Below are 17,247 nucleotides of genomic sequence, written 5' to 3'. Positions count from 1 at the left end.
AAGAACTGTGTAATGAAGCAATATAATAAAACTTGAGCCACTTAAACAAGGTACGAGAAATAGGCTGCGGATGTTCATTTTTGCATAGTCGTGGAGTGGTGTAAATCAAATGAATCCATAGTGAGTTAGGTTGTGCTCAATTAGACTCTTAAACAGTTTGAGTCATCCTTTTCTACGGAGTCGAATTCCGAGTTCTTAGCAAGTAGACGTGTTAAGAGTTCGACTTAGCACCCTAGGTGACATTAGCGCCCTAGGTGAGATTAAACCTTTATTTGCTCGACACAGGGATCAAGCAATTATATGCTCTTAATATGTATTTATGTTATTATGTGCATCCAAATAAGAAGGGACATATACATATATTAGTAACACCTCATACAATGCTAAGCTCTATACAGTGCTAGAGGAGAAATAGAAACACAGCCTCTGCTTCTGCTTCTTCCCCTGAAGGAAAAATGAACAGAAGTAGAAAGAACACGAAATACAGCACCAACATCGAAATGAATAGCAGAAACAGCCCACTGCAAAGAAGCTTGAGAATTCAACGTCTAGTCGACAGGCAGGCCCGTATTTGTTGAGTATAATAAATATTGTCATTACATATAGAATTTTTTTTTTACTTATTTGCATAATAAATACTTGTCGATTAGGGCCCAATTTTTCGTTTCGCCCTTAGGCCACCGTATACTCAGAAACGGGGTGATGACAGGATGAGGTATGCCTGTAGTTACAGTGCATCAAGGAGTCAAGAGGAGCGTTTAAGTTGATGGTGCCAAGCCATTAAGTAATAATTCTGCAAATGCAACATATCAGAAATTAAGCATGTCAAAGGACTATAATTGGAACATCTGAAAGGCAGTCATTCAACTAGTAATTATGCATATAAAAAAGCAGGTGGAGAGTTAAGTTCCATTAGAGAAAGGCTATTTCGTTTCCAGAGAGAGTGAAGATGTCACTGTATCTTGATCGGCTCTGTCTATCTGAAGTATTACTTACACCAACCCTGCTAACTGAAACTACATGAACGACATACATTTCATTACAAGTAATGAGTCCGGCTATTTGGAGAACAGTTCGCCGGAGAAATAACTGTGGCATGAACCTTACTTGGAAACTGAAAAGTCAAATTTTGCCCTTTCCATAGAACTTGCGTTGTCAAGTAATTTTAGGGTCTAAAAGACATTGCAGGTCCATGTTACAGGTGGTGGGGAACTCACCTTTTGACTTGAAGGTCACAAATTCGAACCCCACTACCTAATTGTGTTTGGAAGCAGGGATTCTCTTACTATCAGTTTATATCTTTGGATATGGACCCATTTCCTATAGTTGGACCGTCGCCACCGCCGGCTTACCAATCCAAGAGGTCCAAGAAGACACTAGCATCAATCCCCAAATAGCTTTTCTATATATACAACTTGGGCCAACCATCAAATTACCAGGTTATTTGAGCCTTTATAGTTTTCTAATGGGAGAGTGCAGTCCACAGTCCACATTCCACATTCCACAGTGGGATCATCAAACTAAAATAATTAATTTTCATAGCAGCAGGATTATTAATTATTAATGAAGTTCTCCATAGTTCAATTAGCACAAAAATGATCTCAATGACAATCAAAATATAAACAAATGAGGAGTCAGTTGGGCCACAACAACTTTATACTGTAAAAGATCCCTCATTAATTATGTACATTTGTCTGGGATAAAGTTGTGCGTTATCCTTTAATTACGCAGCTCCTCATATCAAATTATATTTTCAGATTTGACACTACTTTTCACACGTAAAGCATTAACTTATTTAACTATAATGAACATTAACACAAAGAAACACAAGACATAATGTAATACCTTATACCTATAAACAAGGAAGGAATGTTCTTCACTGCTTCCACTACCACAAAAAGCTTCATGTTGGACTAGTAAATTATCTATTGAAACTTAAAACTAGGTTAAATACAAAACTATAATATAGATTTTTCCTTGCAAATAAGAATTTTTCTCAAGAAGTATTTCTCAAAATTTTTTTAAGATAAGATGAAGTCCCTTGCAAGAAAGGGGGAAAATTGGGGATCCCTTCCAACAAGGGGTGAGACTCGATCCCTTGACCTCTGAGATCGAAAATGATACCAATACCACTAGGCTATCACCTGCTGCTCAAAAGTATTTCTCAATTACACGAGGTCAAATAAACAAACTATTCAGATATTATAGCTTGTCTCCTATATGGCTCTACGACGCATCACAGCATCACATGCTCACAGATTTTATAGCTTGTCAATTTAGTAGGGTTTATATTTGTGCAATCATATGATTTGTTTTGTTTTAAGCTAACATATCGTCGCTATTATACTATGATTATATTTTATCTTATATATCACCACCTTAAAAATCATATTAACATTTATGACTTCAGGCCATGTTTAGTAAATGGTTTTTTCATTGGCTTTTAGTTTTTCAATTTGATCAAACAGTCAAAAAAAGTGTTTGGTTATTAGCTTTTTAGTTGGCTGAAAACTGACTTTTAAGCCAAAATGAAAAAGTTGTCTGGACAGCTTTTTTGGGATTGGCTTTTGGCTTATTGGCCCATAAACTCTCTAATAAACAGCCAATAACCAAAACACTTTTGCAAACAACTAACTTGAACATTCAACTCAAAAAGTCAATACATACAACCAATGCTTACAGCCAGTCAAACAAGCCAAAAGTCAATAGCCAACAGCCGATTGGCAAACAATCCCAGAATGTTCGATATTGGATAATACAATAACATAAACAATACGAACAAAAACGGTCATCTACTAGTAAAATCGTTGCTTTTGAAAAATATTTTTCCACTTGTTAAATATGAGTCTAGGCCGCACCCGATACTCATCATAAAAAGAGATAAGAAGGTTCCACATCAAAACTATAGATCAATAAAAGAACTAGTTGCTTTGCATTATAAAGTAAACTCATTATTTCTCTTTATCAACTAGGACATCTCCAATCTCCATTGTTATGTGCTATACATTATAGTTTCAACGATACTATTTTGTGCTACTCGTCAAGCACGGCTATCTCGATTATAAACATAAAAACGATCATATGGATTATAAAATAGGCATTTCCTTGAGAATCTCACAACATCAACTAAAAGTCTAGAACTATATACAATACTATATGCAAAATGCAAGATTGCAAAAAGATTATTAGTATATCAATATGGAAGGAAAACTCATATACAAAGCATAATATTTATGTACCTAGAAATCAAGACAGAAGAGGCTGAACCCAAGAAGAATTGTCTAAATTTGGACGAAAATACCCAAAATTTCTGAGCACCTGATTATCAGCAAAATTGAGGGCTTTATTCATCCCTTTAAAACAAGACTCCAAATTATACATCTCATTGTGTTTCCCACTGCATGGTTCACACCCAGTAAAATGTGTTATAAATGGTCTCTTCATTAACTTTTCATTTTCTCTCTCCAAATTATACTCCCACTGCGCACGATAATCTTCCCCTGCCTTTTCCGCATGTCTCCTCCTTAACCTACGCTCCTTCTTCTCTATCTTGCTATAATGCGCCGTTACATTTTCATAATTTCCTACTATTTCCACCCAATACCCTTCAAAATAATAATCTTTTTCTAAATATATTTTGTCTTTCCAATTTTCTCCTTCTTTTACCATCAAATATGCTATCCCAGTTTGATCATCTGATTCTGGGTATAATTTGTCAGTAAAAACTGACTTTAGAATATCACCCCATTTTTCATAATCTGGGCTTATTGGGCCGAATTGAGCCCATTTATCTAATAAGTCCATGGACCACTGACAGTTTCTAAGTAGAAAAACACCAGCATTAAGCCCAGTCCAACTCTTCTTCTTAAACACTAAGTCGGCCCAACCATGGATGATCAAGTTATGGGCTTTGTATTTTTCAAGTGGTAGAGTGAAGTCCATATCAGTAATGGCTGCGTCCGAGTCAACCCACCAAATCCACTCGGCTTCCGGGTGGGCTATCATAGCGGATTTAACAACCGGGTATTTGGCCCAAAATGAAAACATCCTAGGATCCAACAACACGTTGTTGTAGAATATATCGTAGCCGTGAATCCTACAGTAGTCCACTTTATTCTTAAAGAACCGCAGCAAGAAGTGGTCACCCATAGGATTCTTGCACGGGCCGGGTTGAGACCCGGTTACCATCACAACCTTGTCCGGCCCGGAAATTGATGGGTTCCGGCCCATCCACTGCTTGCGCTTCTCGTCCCAGTTTTGGACTGGGCTTTCTAGAGTGTAGCCCATTTCTGGGTCGTCGTAGAATGTTGTCGGGTCGGGTTGGACTTGGGTTTGGGTTTGGGTGGGTAAAGGAGGGGAGAAAGATGAGGAAGAGGAAGGAGGGGCTGTGAAGCACCAGAGAGACCAAATGAGAAGGAAAGCAACTAATGCACCACCCAAGAACATGACGACGTCGGAGGAAAGCGACGTCGTTTTGTGGCGGAAATTGGGGAGTTTTTGCTTCTGTGGAGTTTCATAAACATGGGTTTCTTGAGGTACCATGTTTCTTTATGAGGAGGAGAGAGAATTATGGAAGGAATTGAAGTGGAGAAATGAAATGTAAGCATGAAAAGAATGGGTTTTACGTCTTAAAAAGGAGTGTAGTAGTAAATTAAGGAACGACTGAAACTGCATTAATAGAGGGAGATGGGTCCCACTAAATTTACAACTATGTTTCAGTTAGATATTAGTATCGGATATTCGGATTCTCGTCAGTCGTCACTTCGACATGAATATAGTACTCCCTCCGTCCCATAATATAGTGCTTGATTCCATTTTTTCACGGGAATTAAGTTAAATAGAATCTAAGAGGAAAGTAAAAACTTTTTATTATTAAAATAAATATTGTGTAGAAAAAAAGGTGATCTTAGGAGAGAGAATGAATAATAATTGGTAGCAGAGCATTAAATGCAACCCTTGGGTTGAATAAACAAAGCAAAAAAACTATTTTCAAGAAGCAAATAAATAATGATGACACGATTTTTCTAGTCAAATCACAAAAAATTATGAAATTAAATATAGAACCAAGCACTATATTTTGGGACACCCAAAATGGAAATGAAGCACTATATTATGGGACGGAGGGAGTAGGAAAAAACTGTTTACCCACTGGGTAACTTACTCATTAGAGATAGACATTAATAATAAGCAGAGTCCAATTTAGTAGAATTATTTATTTTTAATTGTCTATTTCTAATGGGTAGTCTATCCAGTGAGTAGATGTAGGCATGTAGCAATTTCCAAATACAGTATAGTGTTGTTCGATTTCGAGTTAAATGCAATAAATATATTTTTACGCACGTCGATATATTATACTATTATAGGATGAATATTTGATTGTAATCAATGATAGAGTAACTCTAAAAGTTGACAATCTTGTATGTGATAGATAGAGAGAAAGTATAATAAATATATTAGCTATAAGTATATTGAATTTATTATTATTTTCTTTTTATCTTTCTCATGAGAATTGCCAATTATTATGGACATGAAACATTTTCAGTGTTTTTCTAGCACAAATTTGAATATGTAGCTTGTCTAACGAGTCTGAGTAACATAAGATGATACCAGTTTTACTGTACTCGTTAGTCTAGGATCGGTCATTGGAGCTCATATCATACGCCCTCCGTCCCATAATATAGTGCATATTTCATTTTTGGTGGTCAAACTTTAAAATCTTTGACCGAATATTCTCATTTGTATATATAAAAAAACATATTCATGTAGGATCTTATTAGATTCGTCTCAATGTGTAGTTTCATAATATCAACTTTTTATATTTTTTATTAATAAAGAATTGAAGATATTAAAGGTCAAAGTTACATTTTGGAGACCGTGAAAAAAGAAACAAGCACTATCTCTATTATATAAAGGAAGGGGGGAGCAATGGTGTCCTCTTTTGAAACGCCTATTTTGCCCCCCTTTCTTTTCTAAATTACAAAAGGAATGTCAAAATCAAAATCGACACTCAAAGAAAACTACCTAAAATAAATTTACAACACTCACTCATAAATCACTTAAAAGAAGAAACTTTACAATTCACCCATAGAATTGAGAAAATCACGTTATAAAAATCACACAAATCACTCAAATAATCAGGAAACTTTATTAATACTTAAAATTAATATACAAACTAAAACTAGCTAATAACCTAGAACGTCAATACATACAAAAATATTTAAAAAATTAATGGTGGGTCATGATAAAAAATAGAGGTGTATTTGTAGTGAAATCAGAATTTAGAAGTTAGACAAGGAAAAAAATTATTTACTTTTTTATAGTGTTTTCTATATATAATGAAACTTTTACATATATTTGGACATATTTTTTTCTATTATATAATAGAGATTAATTATCAAGGTAAAAAAGCTTATGTAAAATATCATTCAAGAATTAAAGTACAACATATCTCTATTATATAAGGGAAGGGGGGAGCTATGGTGTCCTCGAATGAAGAGACTGTGTTACCTCCTTTCCATTCTAAATTAAACACTTACAAATCAAAGGGGGATTCAAACAAAAATATCAAAAATATAATTATAACAATCACTCACAAGGCAACTAAAATCATAAAATTGCATAATTTACGTTATCCAAATCACTAAAATGACGAAACTTTACAAAAACTTAAAAATCCACTTACAAACTACAACCTATGAAAAAATTGACTTGAAATCAAAGTGTCTATTTTCTTTACACTTTATGAAATATTGTACTTAATTCAAAAATCAACTAAAAAATTATAATATTAGAAATCATAAATAAATTCAATAAAATTTCTATTTTGTTCATAGAATTTAACTTTGAAAAGTAAAAAAAAAAAAAAAAAAAATTGGGATAGATTTAAGTGACAGAAACTAAACCAATCAAATTTTGCAACTAAAAACAATTATACTTCGTATGTCTAATGTTCAAATTTTGACTCTTATGCCGAAGAAAATCGAGTTTCTCTTTCAAAAAAAAAAATTCAAGCACGCATCGCGTGCAAAAAATTCTAGTATTATGGGACGGAGGGAGTATGAATTATGAGTATATAACTCGAAGAATAAGGTAAAGATCTGGACACGTGGAATAAAATGTTGGAATTTCAGAAAGTATTTTTGCTTCTTTTGTTTTTGTGCTTTTCGTAACCGACACAGTTAATTGCACTTGTCAATCTTTTTTTCTTCCTTTGGAACAAATTAGTCACTTTTCATGATTAATTGCCTGGGAGAAAAGAGATTACCTGTGAAACAAAATTGGCTTTATTGAAGCTAATAATGGAAAGGTTAAAGGAAAAGGGAATCCTTGGTGATATTGTTACTGTTTAAAAGCGCGCTTCATTGAATGAAAGTGTCTATACTTGAGATGATCTACTCAGATATGTCAAAATAACATAAACTCCTGAGCAACCTCTGAACTCTCAATTAGGTAGATATTCATTCAAATGCTATTGTGCTTTCGGGTGCACAAAGTACTTGTGTACTAATTGGCATTTTCAATCAGCGCAAGTACGGGTAAATGAGACGACACAACTCGCGAGCTATATAAGATCAACTTGATTAAAACTCGATCAAAACTTGACTCGAGTAAGGGCGGATTAAATTCGAACTCGGCCCGAAATGTTGGTAAGTCAAGTTCAGAAACCCGATACTCTACTCGAAAACTCGTGAGAGTTTCGAATACCCAATTATCAATAGCAAATACCTAAATTCAATATATTTCAATCTTAAGGTTGCTTTTAACATGAGACATTTGCAAACTACTCAAAATTAGTCGATCAAAACTCGACTCAAGTGAGCTCAACTCGAGATACTAACGAGTCGAGTTGAGCTAACTCAACTCGAACTCAACTCGCATTATTGACACCCCTAATCTCAAGTATCATACTCCTTCCATGTTCCATCTTAAATTACTTGTTACATTATTGTGACACGTGGGCAATTGAGCATAAGTATTTCTAGTAGAGGACATAAGGTGTAATGGAGACCACAACTTTATGGAAAAATAACAAATATTTGAGAGTCATACATAGAAAGATGGTAGAAAGAAAAGAGAATATTGATACTTTTTTTAAAAGATTATGATTACCAATTAGGGCTCGTGTGATTAAAGTTGGAAAGTATAATTTCCCATGAATTTGCATTGCCCATGAAATGTTATTTTCTAGGAAGTACATTTTTTTGGTTGGTAGAACATGAGAAATTTTATTTTCCATGGTATTTTCCACAAGGTGTCGCTCTTCACCTTGTGCGCTTACCGGTCAATTTGCCACCTGGATCTCGCTTCACATTGGCCCCTGTCGGTAGGTCTCCGACCGATTGCCGCCTTTCATAAAGTTCTCATCCCAATTTTGGGCCCTTTTCTCATGCTCCCCATGGTATAATGTGTTCCACTCCTTGTCCCACGAGCTATGATCATAGATCTCTTGCCAATCTTCCAAGAACCACCATCAAACATAACCTTATGAATCGATTTAGCAAGTTGGGTCACCAATATTAAGCTTTTCTTCAACCTTGGAATGAACTTGACATCTTTCAACTCCAACAAGCCACCATGAGTGAGTTTAAAACTCACATCACCTTGCCCATGACTTCCACTACATTGTCATCCGCAAAGATATATTTTTCCAAGTTTTCAGGATTTAAAATTCCGAAACAATTCCTTGTATGGTGAGGAATAACGAAAAGAACCCTAAAGACCCATGATCTTGAGCACCCAATGAACTCTTCTGGATCATCCATGCTTACCATCAAAACATGTCCGAAATCAAGTCAGTTGATTCATCTTCTTCTTCTTCACTTGCCCATTCATCACCACAACCCTCTCTTCAAATGCCCTTCATCACCACAACCCCAACACACCACATGAGTTCCTCCATTTGGTTTACCATGCCATCTTGACTTTGATCTTTCATGGCTTGCATTTCCTCTTTGTTGATTTCTTCTCCCCTTACTTTCACTACTATATGCACCACCTATGATCCACCAAACTATCTCCTTCCAATGTTCTCACTCAAAATCAAGTCTCACACGTCATCATACTACAACTTCTATTTGCCATATGAGTTGCTTATGACGATCACAAATTCACAATAGTTTTCCATGACAAGGGCAAAGAAGACAACAAACTAATCCCTAGTTATATATAGTGTTTAACATCCCCGACCCTCTTTCTCTCCTCACCCTGGTTTGTGTGCCATATATAAATGGTGCAAAAATTGTGAAACAGAGATAGTATAATCTTAGCAAACAAATTAATATAAGTTTATATTGCAAATGTTAATCAGGTTTACCTTCAAGTGGATAATCCTTAATGTAGTTATATATATATCGTTTAACATCCCCTCTCCCTCTCCTCATCCTGATTTGTGTGCCACATATAAATGGTGCATATATTGTGAAACATAAAAAATACATTTTTAGCAAACACATTTAATATAAGTTTATATTGCCACTGTTAATCAGGTTTACCTTCAAGTGGATAATCCTTAATCTAGTTATATGAAGTATAAGGTTGAGTCGAATTCGAGTATGTATCCAATATATTTAACATAAGATAGACATTTATTTTTTATCACAATTGTTTTAGGTCAAGTCAATTCTATTTAGATTAATTTCAGTTTACATTAAAAATTTGATTACGTACTTTGAGTACATTATGAAATGGGGGTTTGATTTTCCAACTTGATTTATATGATAATTTAATAAATATCTAATTTCACCTATGAAAACAATATGGTATGTTCAATTCAACTTTTTCAGTTTCGAATATGTAACTAGAGATGCTAATCGTGTTGTAAACTACTAAAGTTTTGAGGTGCTTAAGACAGTCTTAGGAGAAGACTTGCCTATATTTGTTTGCGGTTTGAGATGAGGTATCGGCAAGGACAAGCATAGTAAATAAAACCCAACACTTTTTATACGTGTCGCAGTTCCATGGTGAGGCTTTCATGATTCAATCAATGAGGTTAAACAAACTAGTGGAAGTGTGGAGCTTTAATAATTTAGCTACCAGTAAAAGTAGAAAGTAATAACCATTTTAATTTCTTAACGAAAGAGGGATTTTCTTCACATGGGGAGACTGGCTAGGTGGCCACTGCGGTTGGACGAGTTACGTGTGGTTACAATCGCTCATTATGCATTGCTTTTTTTTTTTTTTATTCGTTAATTTACTAGCCTAAGCAAATATCCATGCAAATGCTTTAAATATGGGGTTGATGAGAGTCGAACTCCCGACCATGAGTGTGAGAAGTTGGAAATCTAACTATTGAACTTCCACATGATTCTCAATTCTCATTATGTGATTTAGAATCAGAAGCAAATATTCACACAAACGCGTCAAATATGAGGTTGATACCATTGGACTTCCACATGATTCTCATTATGCATTGCCTATTAATGTTGGCGAAGTAGAAGCAGAAAAGAAGTAATTATTAGTTGCTCAAAGAACATGGGCTTGCCTTACACACGCACTTGCATCAGCCAGAGATGTGGGACTGCTCATTAATGTTAAGCGAAACACAGAGGGCTGATGGATTGGCCCAATGATATAGTCCAGTGGTACTTTTGAGAAGTGAAATTATGCCACAATTCTCCCTATGCAACTTAACCGACGAAGTATAGTAACATGGTATATCAGAGTCTTATATGATTCAATTTAATACTATATCTATTTTACAATAAATGACCAATCTTGTTTGTTTGATAGAGGTAGTAAAGAACTCACCTTTTGATTTTAAAATCGCAAGTTTAAGTCCCACTACCTATTTGTGTTCGGGAGTAGGGATTCCTTAATCCCCCTACTCTCAAGCGTTGACCTGTGTAGCACTGTAGTTGAATGTGACTGACCTTGCAGGTTGCAACCTGCAGGCACGTTATTCATCTTACCTTTAAAAAAGTTTTAACATGTATGTTAGATTTGAAACCCCGGGCTTTAGTATACATAGCGAAGATACGGGCAAAATGCCTCGATGCGCTGCAGTCACTACTTTGATTTGACTCCTTTTATACAATTATGAACTTTACGTAACTTTCTCAATTTCAACACATTGATAGGTAGGCCTTGGCAGTACGATAAAGTAGTCAATTGGGACGTCCCAGGAATTATACCTATAATGTTCACAAACAGACCCATTCACACAGCTTTTCCTTTGATTTTTTTTCCTACAAATTATTAGTAAACAAATCCTTTATATTCAATTATCCCTTATCATCAAACTTATTTAAGAGGTGACAATTGTAGATTTGTAGTAGTGTTTTGAATGTGGGCTGAACCGGATGGTACCTTATAGTAGATTCTATTATTCTAGTGATTCTTTTAATCTAGTGTTTTTGGATTTGTGGGAGTGGGATGATATCTTATAAATTCTATTATTTGATTTTCTACAGTGGTTGTCTTGGTATTCTAGATGGTACAAGATTTCATACTAGGACCAAAGAATTATATGCTTTACATAAGACATCCTTTGAATTGAGGAACTCTAAAATAAATTGAGGAATACTGATTTTTCCGTGGTTTTCTCCTCATTTAGAGGATTTTACATAAAACTATCTTGTGTTATTTGTGCGCTACATTTCGCTCATTTATCTTGCCAAGTATTGCAATTTGCAACTTACTTGTTAACCCATCATGTAACAAACAAATCCAATTCTTCCATCGTTCGCTTTGGCATGTAATCTATCACCATTTTTGGCCTCAAACCCTGTCTCGTGCTCTTGATAGTTTATGTAAGTTTGGTTTGATTTCTAATATCTCCTAAGAACTAATGATATCTTTGTAACTTGTGTCCAAGAGTTGAGTAACATGATCTTTTTAGATGAAGCTAAGTTTCTAACCTTTTGGTCTATATGAAGTATTGAAGTGTCAACTGTCAAGTGTTTATTGATATGTTAGAGGCAAAACAGGCAATTGAAATGAAAAATCCAAATAAAGTAGCTAATACTATCACGAACAATGTGGACACATGGAACGAGAAATAACATATAAACTATTGATCCACATTATAATTCATGTAACAATTGAAATAATCATCGTCTTCCTCAATGTCCTTAGGCATATACATATGCAACACAGAAGATTACCAATACAATATGATGCACATTAGAGCTATGTTACTCGGATATAGAATGAAATCTCTCAACCTATGTCACCAACTCACAAATGCAACAACAAATAGGCAGATGCATCTACGCATAACATACGCAATCCATGAAGCTGAGAAGTAATAACCAATATCTACTATCTTCCCTTAACTCACTAAACACGGTCAAGAATATCTGTAATCCGTAAAATGCTCCTTCAATTTTCATCTAACAACCTTCCAAGTCTCTCCATTGGAGATACACCAACCCTGCACGATAATGACTATACGCCCCAGCAACAACTAGTATGTGAAACAATTGGTGGCTATGTCCTGCAATGTCGAACTTCCCAGGCATCCACCGCTCAGGAATCCTAGTCGCATAAACCAGAGCTCCAAGGCCATAAAACAACCCCATTAAGAGCTCATAGCCAGTAGTATAGACTGCAGCAGGTTTATTCCAGTACAAAATGTTTTTGTGCAGAATTGGTAGTATCCCGGATAAGGCCATACTAGAGAACAGAACAGCTCGTATGGTTCGTAACTCTGGTTTCTGGAAGGCGGGGAGAAGAGAAAACAGAACCGTCATGACTGCCAAAACAGTGATGAAACCAATGTAAAGGTTGCAGAAGAAGGGGTAGCACATGAAGGAATAATAGACCAGAGGGTAAAAAGAGGTTGAGATGAGGGCTGCAATCCCAGCATAGTCTACTCTGAGCATGATGTATGCTAAGCGCTCAGAGTGGCAGTAAAAGAGGTGACATATGCTGCTAGCTAGCAAGCAGAACATGGCTCCGCCTAAGTAGGCGAAGAATGGCCAACGAGTTATTGGTCTCCTTGTTACAGGTGCTATTACATTTGCTAAGTCACCTGTCATGGTACGCTGCAGCAAAACAAGTGTAAATTTTAAGATGGAACATATTCTTTTATCTACTTATGAACGAAAAGTGTTGGAATAAACAGATCTAGTTCCTAGAGAATGCATAAAATGAGCACATGAAGGGTGAAAACAGATTCAAAATATCACTTTAAACCTCCTTTTTCTAGTACTGAAAAACCCATTGCAAATCATTTTGTCCGGCAAAAGTTATGAAAAGAGGATAGATAAGACTTGAGAGAATTATATTCTCTATCAGATACAACACTGCTAAGTGCTAATGCTGGATTTAGACTTGAGTGGGTACGACATTTCTAGGTCTAAACTGCAAGAAAATGAAAATACTGCAAGTTCTGAATTAGAAAATTGAACATAAATATCAACACAAGATAGATCAACAAAGGGCCGAAAATTAGGAACCTACCAGAACACAAGCATCAGTGTGATTTCCACTAGAAAAGCACTCTGGTAAACAGTTTGAAAGAAGCTCCAAAACGTGCCAACCAGATGAGTGGAGCATATTCTTTGTTGGCAGTGATGTTTTAAGTTCTTCACAAATTTTATGAATATCAGACATGTCTGGTAATGAAGGCAGGCTGGTCAGTAGATCTGCATGCATCTTGTGCAAATCCGCTCTTCTGAATACATCAGGTAGATGTTGAATAGAATGGAGATCGACAACATTTGGAACTTTCTTCGCAGTGTATATTGTCAAGCAAAGAAAAAAGAAGAATCCAATCAAATGTCTGCAAAAGTGAGTACAATAACAGAAAATTATTTTAGTTCTAAGTTCAGTGTGCATAAGAAATCCAAGAAGATAAGAGGTCAGCCCCAGTTTTGCAAATGTAGTAACATGAACAACTAATTTATTTCTTAGTTTCTAAGCAAAAACTACAACAGCTGATTCTATAATGCAAATACTCACGAAAGTAGACTGAACTATGGACTATCAAGCAAGAACAAACCGAAGTAAGATATTGTACAAAAATAGACTGAACTGTTAAGTGTTAACTATGTGAACAAAATTAGATTTAGTGATGTTTCAATTAAAAATTCATGCATAGAAGTCACTCATGTGAATGATTAAAGAAGTTACTAATGATAGTTGAATTGGAACATTTACTCAGGAATGTTACTCCAATTCATTTTCATTCTTTCCAGCATTGTAGATGCATGAAAATCCAACTTCAACATCACTAAGGTCATCAACTGTTCGACTTATTTAAACTTATTTTAGAAAAAATGAGTTTAAATAAGATCAGATAAGTTCAAATAAGAACAAATAAGTCTAATAATACAAACATCATCAAGTTTATATAATAAGTTCAGATTAGATAAGTTTTGATAATATAAGTTCAGATCAAATAAGTTTAGATAAGACAAGAAAAGTCATGATGAGTCAAAATAAGTAGAATAGGACGGACCCTAAGGGTCTGTTCGGTTGGACGGAGAACATTTCCAATAGAAAGTGATTTTCCATGAAAACCATTTCCTAGTGGAAAGCTCAATTCTGGATTAATTTTCCTTTGTTTGGTTGCAAGAAAAGTAATTTTCCTTTATTTGTGAAGTGTGGACTATGTTGTCTCACTAGGGAAAGTAATTCTCCACCCTTGGAAAATGAAATTCAACCCATATTTTCCCCTTCTTGATCCGGTCCAGACCAAACAGAAGAACGTGAGGAAAATAGTTTTCCTAAAAAACACTTTGCTCCCAACCAAACACACTCTAAGTCTATCTTTGTTAACATGGTTACAGTTCATCCTCCTTTTTGTGCATTTCCTTAGTACATTCTAATTTTTATTAGGTGTCACATAATTATGTTTATTCTTTTCCATGTTCCCTTCTAATAATAATTAAACCTTAAAAGAACAAGTACATTTTGTAGCTATACAAGTTCTCTTTCTGTTGAGGAATTAAGGGAACATATAGCGCTATTTATGCAGTTTGGACCACTTTGCCAGATTTGCTACTTAATATTTAATGATGGTATCTACAGCATGCTATAGGACAGTCCATTTCTCCAAAAATAATATAAAAAAAAATCTACGAGCTAAAACATTATACTTCCTCCGTAACAAAATAAATATTACACTTATTAAATATGATTGTAACAAAATAGATGTTACACCTTCTTTGTAAGCAACAATCTCTCTCCTATTACCTGGGTCCTTTTTTTTCTCTCTCCTATTTAAAAAATTACCTAGAAAAATGTGTTTGTGAAAGTGTAACATCTGCTTTGTTACGGAGAAAGTATGAAGCAAAACAAATGAAGAATGTCAAAGGTAGACTTCAACAACAACAAAATAATCCAGATTTGCTGTTTAGTTGAATTATTGAACTTAAACGATATCAATTATTAGATATATGTATAAACAAACTATATAATATGAATCAAGATCCAAAAATATAATACTATAATAAATTCAGAGACAAATCATAGACTAAAATAAAAAAGATTAAATTATAAGAGGGTTGATGAATTCATACGTCCAGACATTGAGAGTCTCATTATGAAGAGAAAAGATGCTGAAAAAAGCTTGCTTTAACGGCCAATTAGCTCTGTAATGATCCTTAATATACTCATTATCTCTTAAATAACCTGGCAAAGAATGATATTCCACTAATTGATACTTCACTTTCTTCCATAATCTTTTCCCTTTCCCTTGTTTGTTACAACTTGATGAAGATTGAACACTCGAATTACTCATCTTCCTTTGATTTTTTCACTGAAATAAAATGTACCCAATTTCTGAATCACAGAAACAAAAGATACCCAGAAACTATTTTACTGGAAAAAATTGATAGCAAGAAATTAGAGGAGAGAGAAAATGGGGAGCTGAGAATGAAATCCAAGAAAGCAGGGGTTTTAAGTTGAAGGAGAAAAGATGGGTGAAAGAGTTAGGTGATGGAAGAAACTACTTAGATTAGAAGGGAAAAACGAATTTGGGAGCGCTATTAATAAAGAGAGAGGAAAGAAGTAGGAAAAGAGAGAGAGAGAATTGAAATTTGAGGGGGGAATCTGGGTATCCAAATGTTAGTTATACTCGTTACAGATGCGAAGATGCCAGTCGAGAAAATTGGGTGTTTTTTAATGAAACAATTGCTAAATTGGCTAAGTCATCTTTTGTTACTTGAAAATGATGGGTGATTACTGATTTGTTTAAGATTTTGTTTTCTATCGTTTGTTGCTTAACGATTTGGAGTTCTTTAAAGAAAGTTAATGTATCTACTAATCTAACCGTTCAATTAAGGGGTGCCCACTACCGGCTGCATATAAAGAAGGTAAAAGTTAGGAATTGGGATTGATTCAAGTGGTAAGCTTTTCCGTCTTCTCTAAGAGCATGTATAATGGAGCTCTCTCAGGAGAGAGAAAATGGAGAGCCATGTCTTATCCAATAATGGAGCTCTTGGGTGTCTCTTCATGGAGACACTTGGGTTGATGGAAAATGACTCTCCAATGGATGGGGCCCACTTCTTATTGTAATTACTTAAATTCTATTTTCTTCATGCAACCATTTAATGATCTTTTTTATAAAATTTAAAAAAAAAATGGTAATAATTACTATGCCAACAACTATAATTTTTCTTTATCTATAAAATGAGCCTAATATTGGATATTTTACTATCTTTTTCATATCTCATCCATCTTTAATTTTTTTAAGTGTTGAGGAAAAAAATGAATACCAACTCAAACCCAAATTTCAGAAATACCCAAATACTCACAAGAAATCAAAGGAATCCAAATGCAAGTTTAGAGTTCGTCATTAAGAAACTCGTAATTAGCTTCAAGATGACTTGGTACAACATGTATGGAGAAAGTTTGGGGCAACAAATGAATAAGTGTGAATATTAGCTTTTCTTGTTGTATGAACGTGTAAAAGTGTTGTATAATTTAAAAATTATTTTTTCATGTTGTAGGTTAATTCTTCATTTCATGCCAAATTTATGAAATTAAATATTAGCACTCATACTTAATATTGTTTTTTAAAAATTTTACATTACATAAATTATGAAAAATATTAACTTGTTATTATATTTAATTTACATGAATAACTTTATTTATATAACTTTGATCATAATATGAAATAAGGTTTATTTATTGACAAGGGGATCGCAAAATAATGAAAAGTTAAATGGAGAGCTCTTTAAAGAGTTTTATTGTTGTTGGGTGTTTTTAGACATGACTCTTGAGAGTAGCTTGAAGAGAGAGGATATGAGAAATAGTGTGGAGAGCTAGTTAGATAGACACCAACCATTGTACATGCTCTAA

At 34.6% G+C, this 17,247-nt stretch overlaps 2 protein-coding genes across 3 annotated transcripts; both read right to left on the bottom strand.

Annotated features, from left to right (window-relative positions):
• Positions 1-288: 288 nt before the first annotated feature.
• LOC104894968 (putative glycosyltransferase 7) lies at positions 289-4,646 on the bottom strand. The gene is made up of 2 exons (XM_010681357.4): positions 3,240-4,646; positions 289-793 (listed from the first exon to the last, which is right to left on the bottom strand). Exon 1 carries the CDS (start codon positions 4,540-4,542, stop codon positions 3,247-3,249), a length of 1,296 nt encoding a protein of 431 aa, XP_010679659.1. The 5' UTR covers positions 4,543-4,646; the 3' UTR covers positions 289-793; positions 3,240-3,246.
• A 7,340-nt stretch (positions 4,647-11,986) lies between these two features.
• Positions 11,987-16,151, bottom strand: LOC104894966 (heptahelical transmembrane protein 4). 2 transcript variants are annotated; one of them, XM_010681356.4, is made up of 3 exons: positions 15,465-16,151; positions 13,402-13,723; positions 11,987-12,983 (listed from the first exon to the last, which is right to left on the bottom strand). In XM_010681356.4, exons 1-3 carry the CDS (start codon positions 15,683-15,685, stop codon positions 12,330-12,332), a joined length of 1,197 nt encoding a protein of 398 aa, XP_010679658.1. In that variant the 5' UTR covers positions 15,686-16,151; the 3' UTR covers positions 11,987-12,329. The 2 variants fall into 2 exon arrangements, with proteins under 2 accessions (XP_010679658.1, XP_057251980.1); XM_057395997.1 differs by having other exon boundaries at positions 13,402-13,671; positions 15,465-15,578.
• Between the last annotated feature and the right edge of the window lie 1,096 nt (positions 16,152-17,247).

Source organism: Beta vulgaris, chromosome 6, assembly GCF_026745355.1.
Source record: "Beta vulgaris subsp. vulgaris cultivar EL10 chromosome 6, EL10.2, whole genome shotgun sequence".
In the NCBI taxonomy this organism is placed as follows: Eukaryota; Viridiplantae; Streptophyta; class Magnoliopsida; order Caryophyllales; family Amaranthaceae; genus Beta; species Beta vulgaris.
Note: the sequence above shows the minus strand (reverse complement) of the source record. Positions and strands in the feature narration are given on the sequence as shown.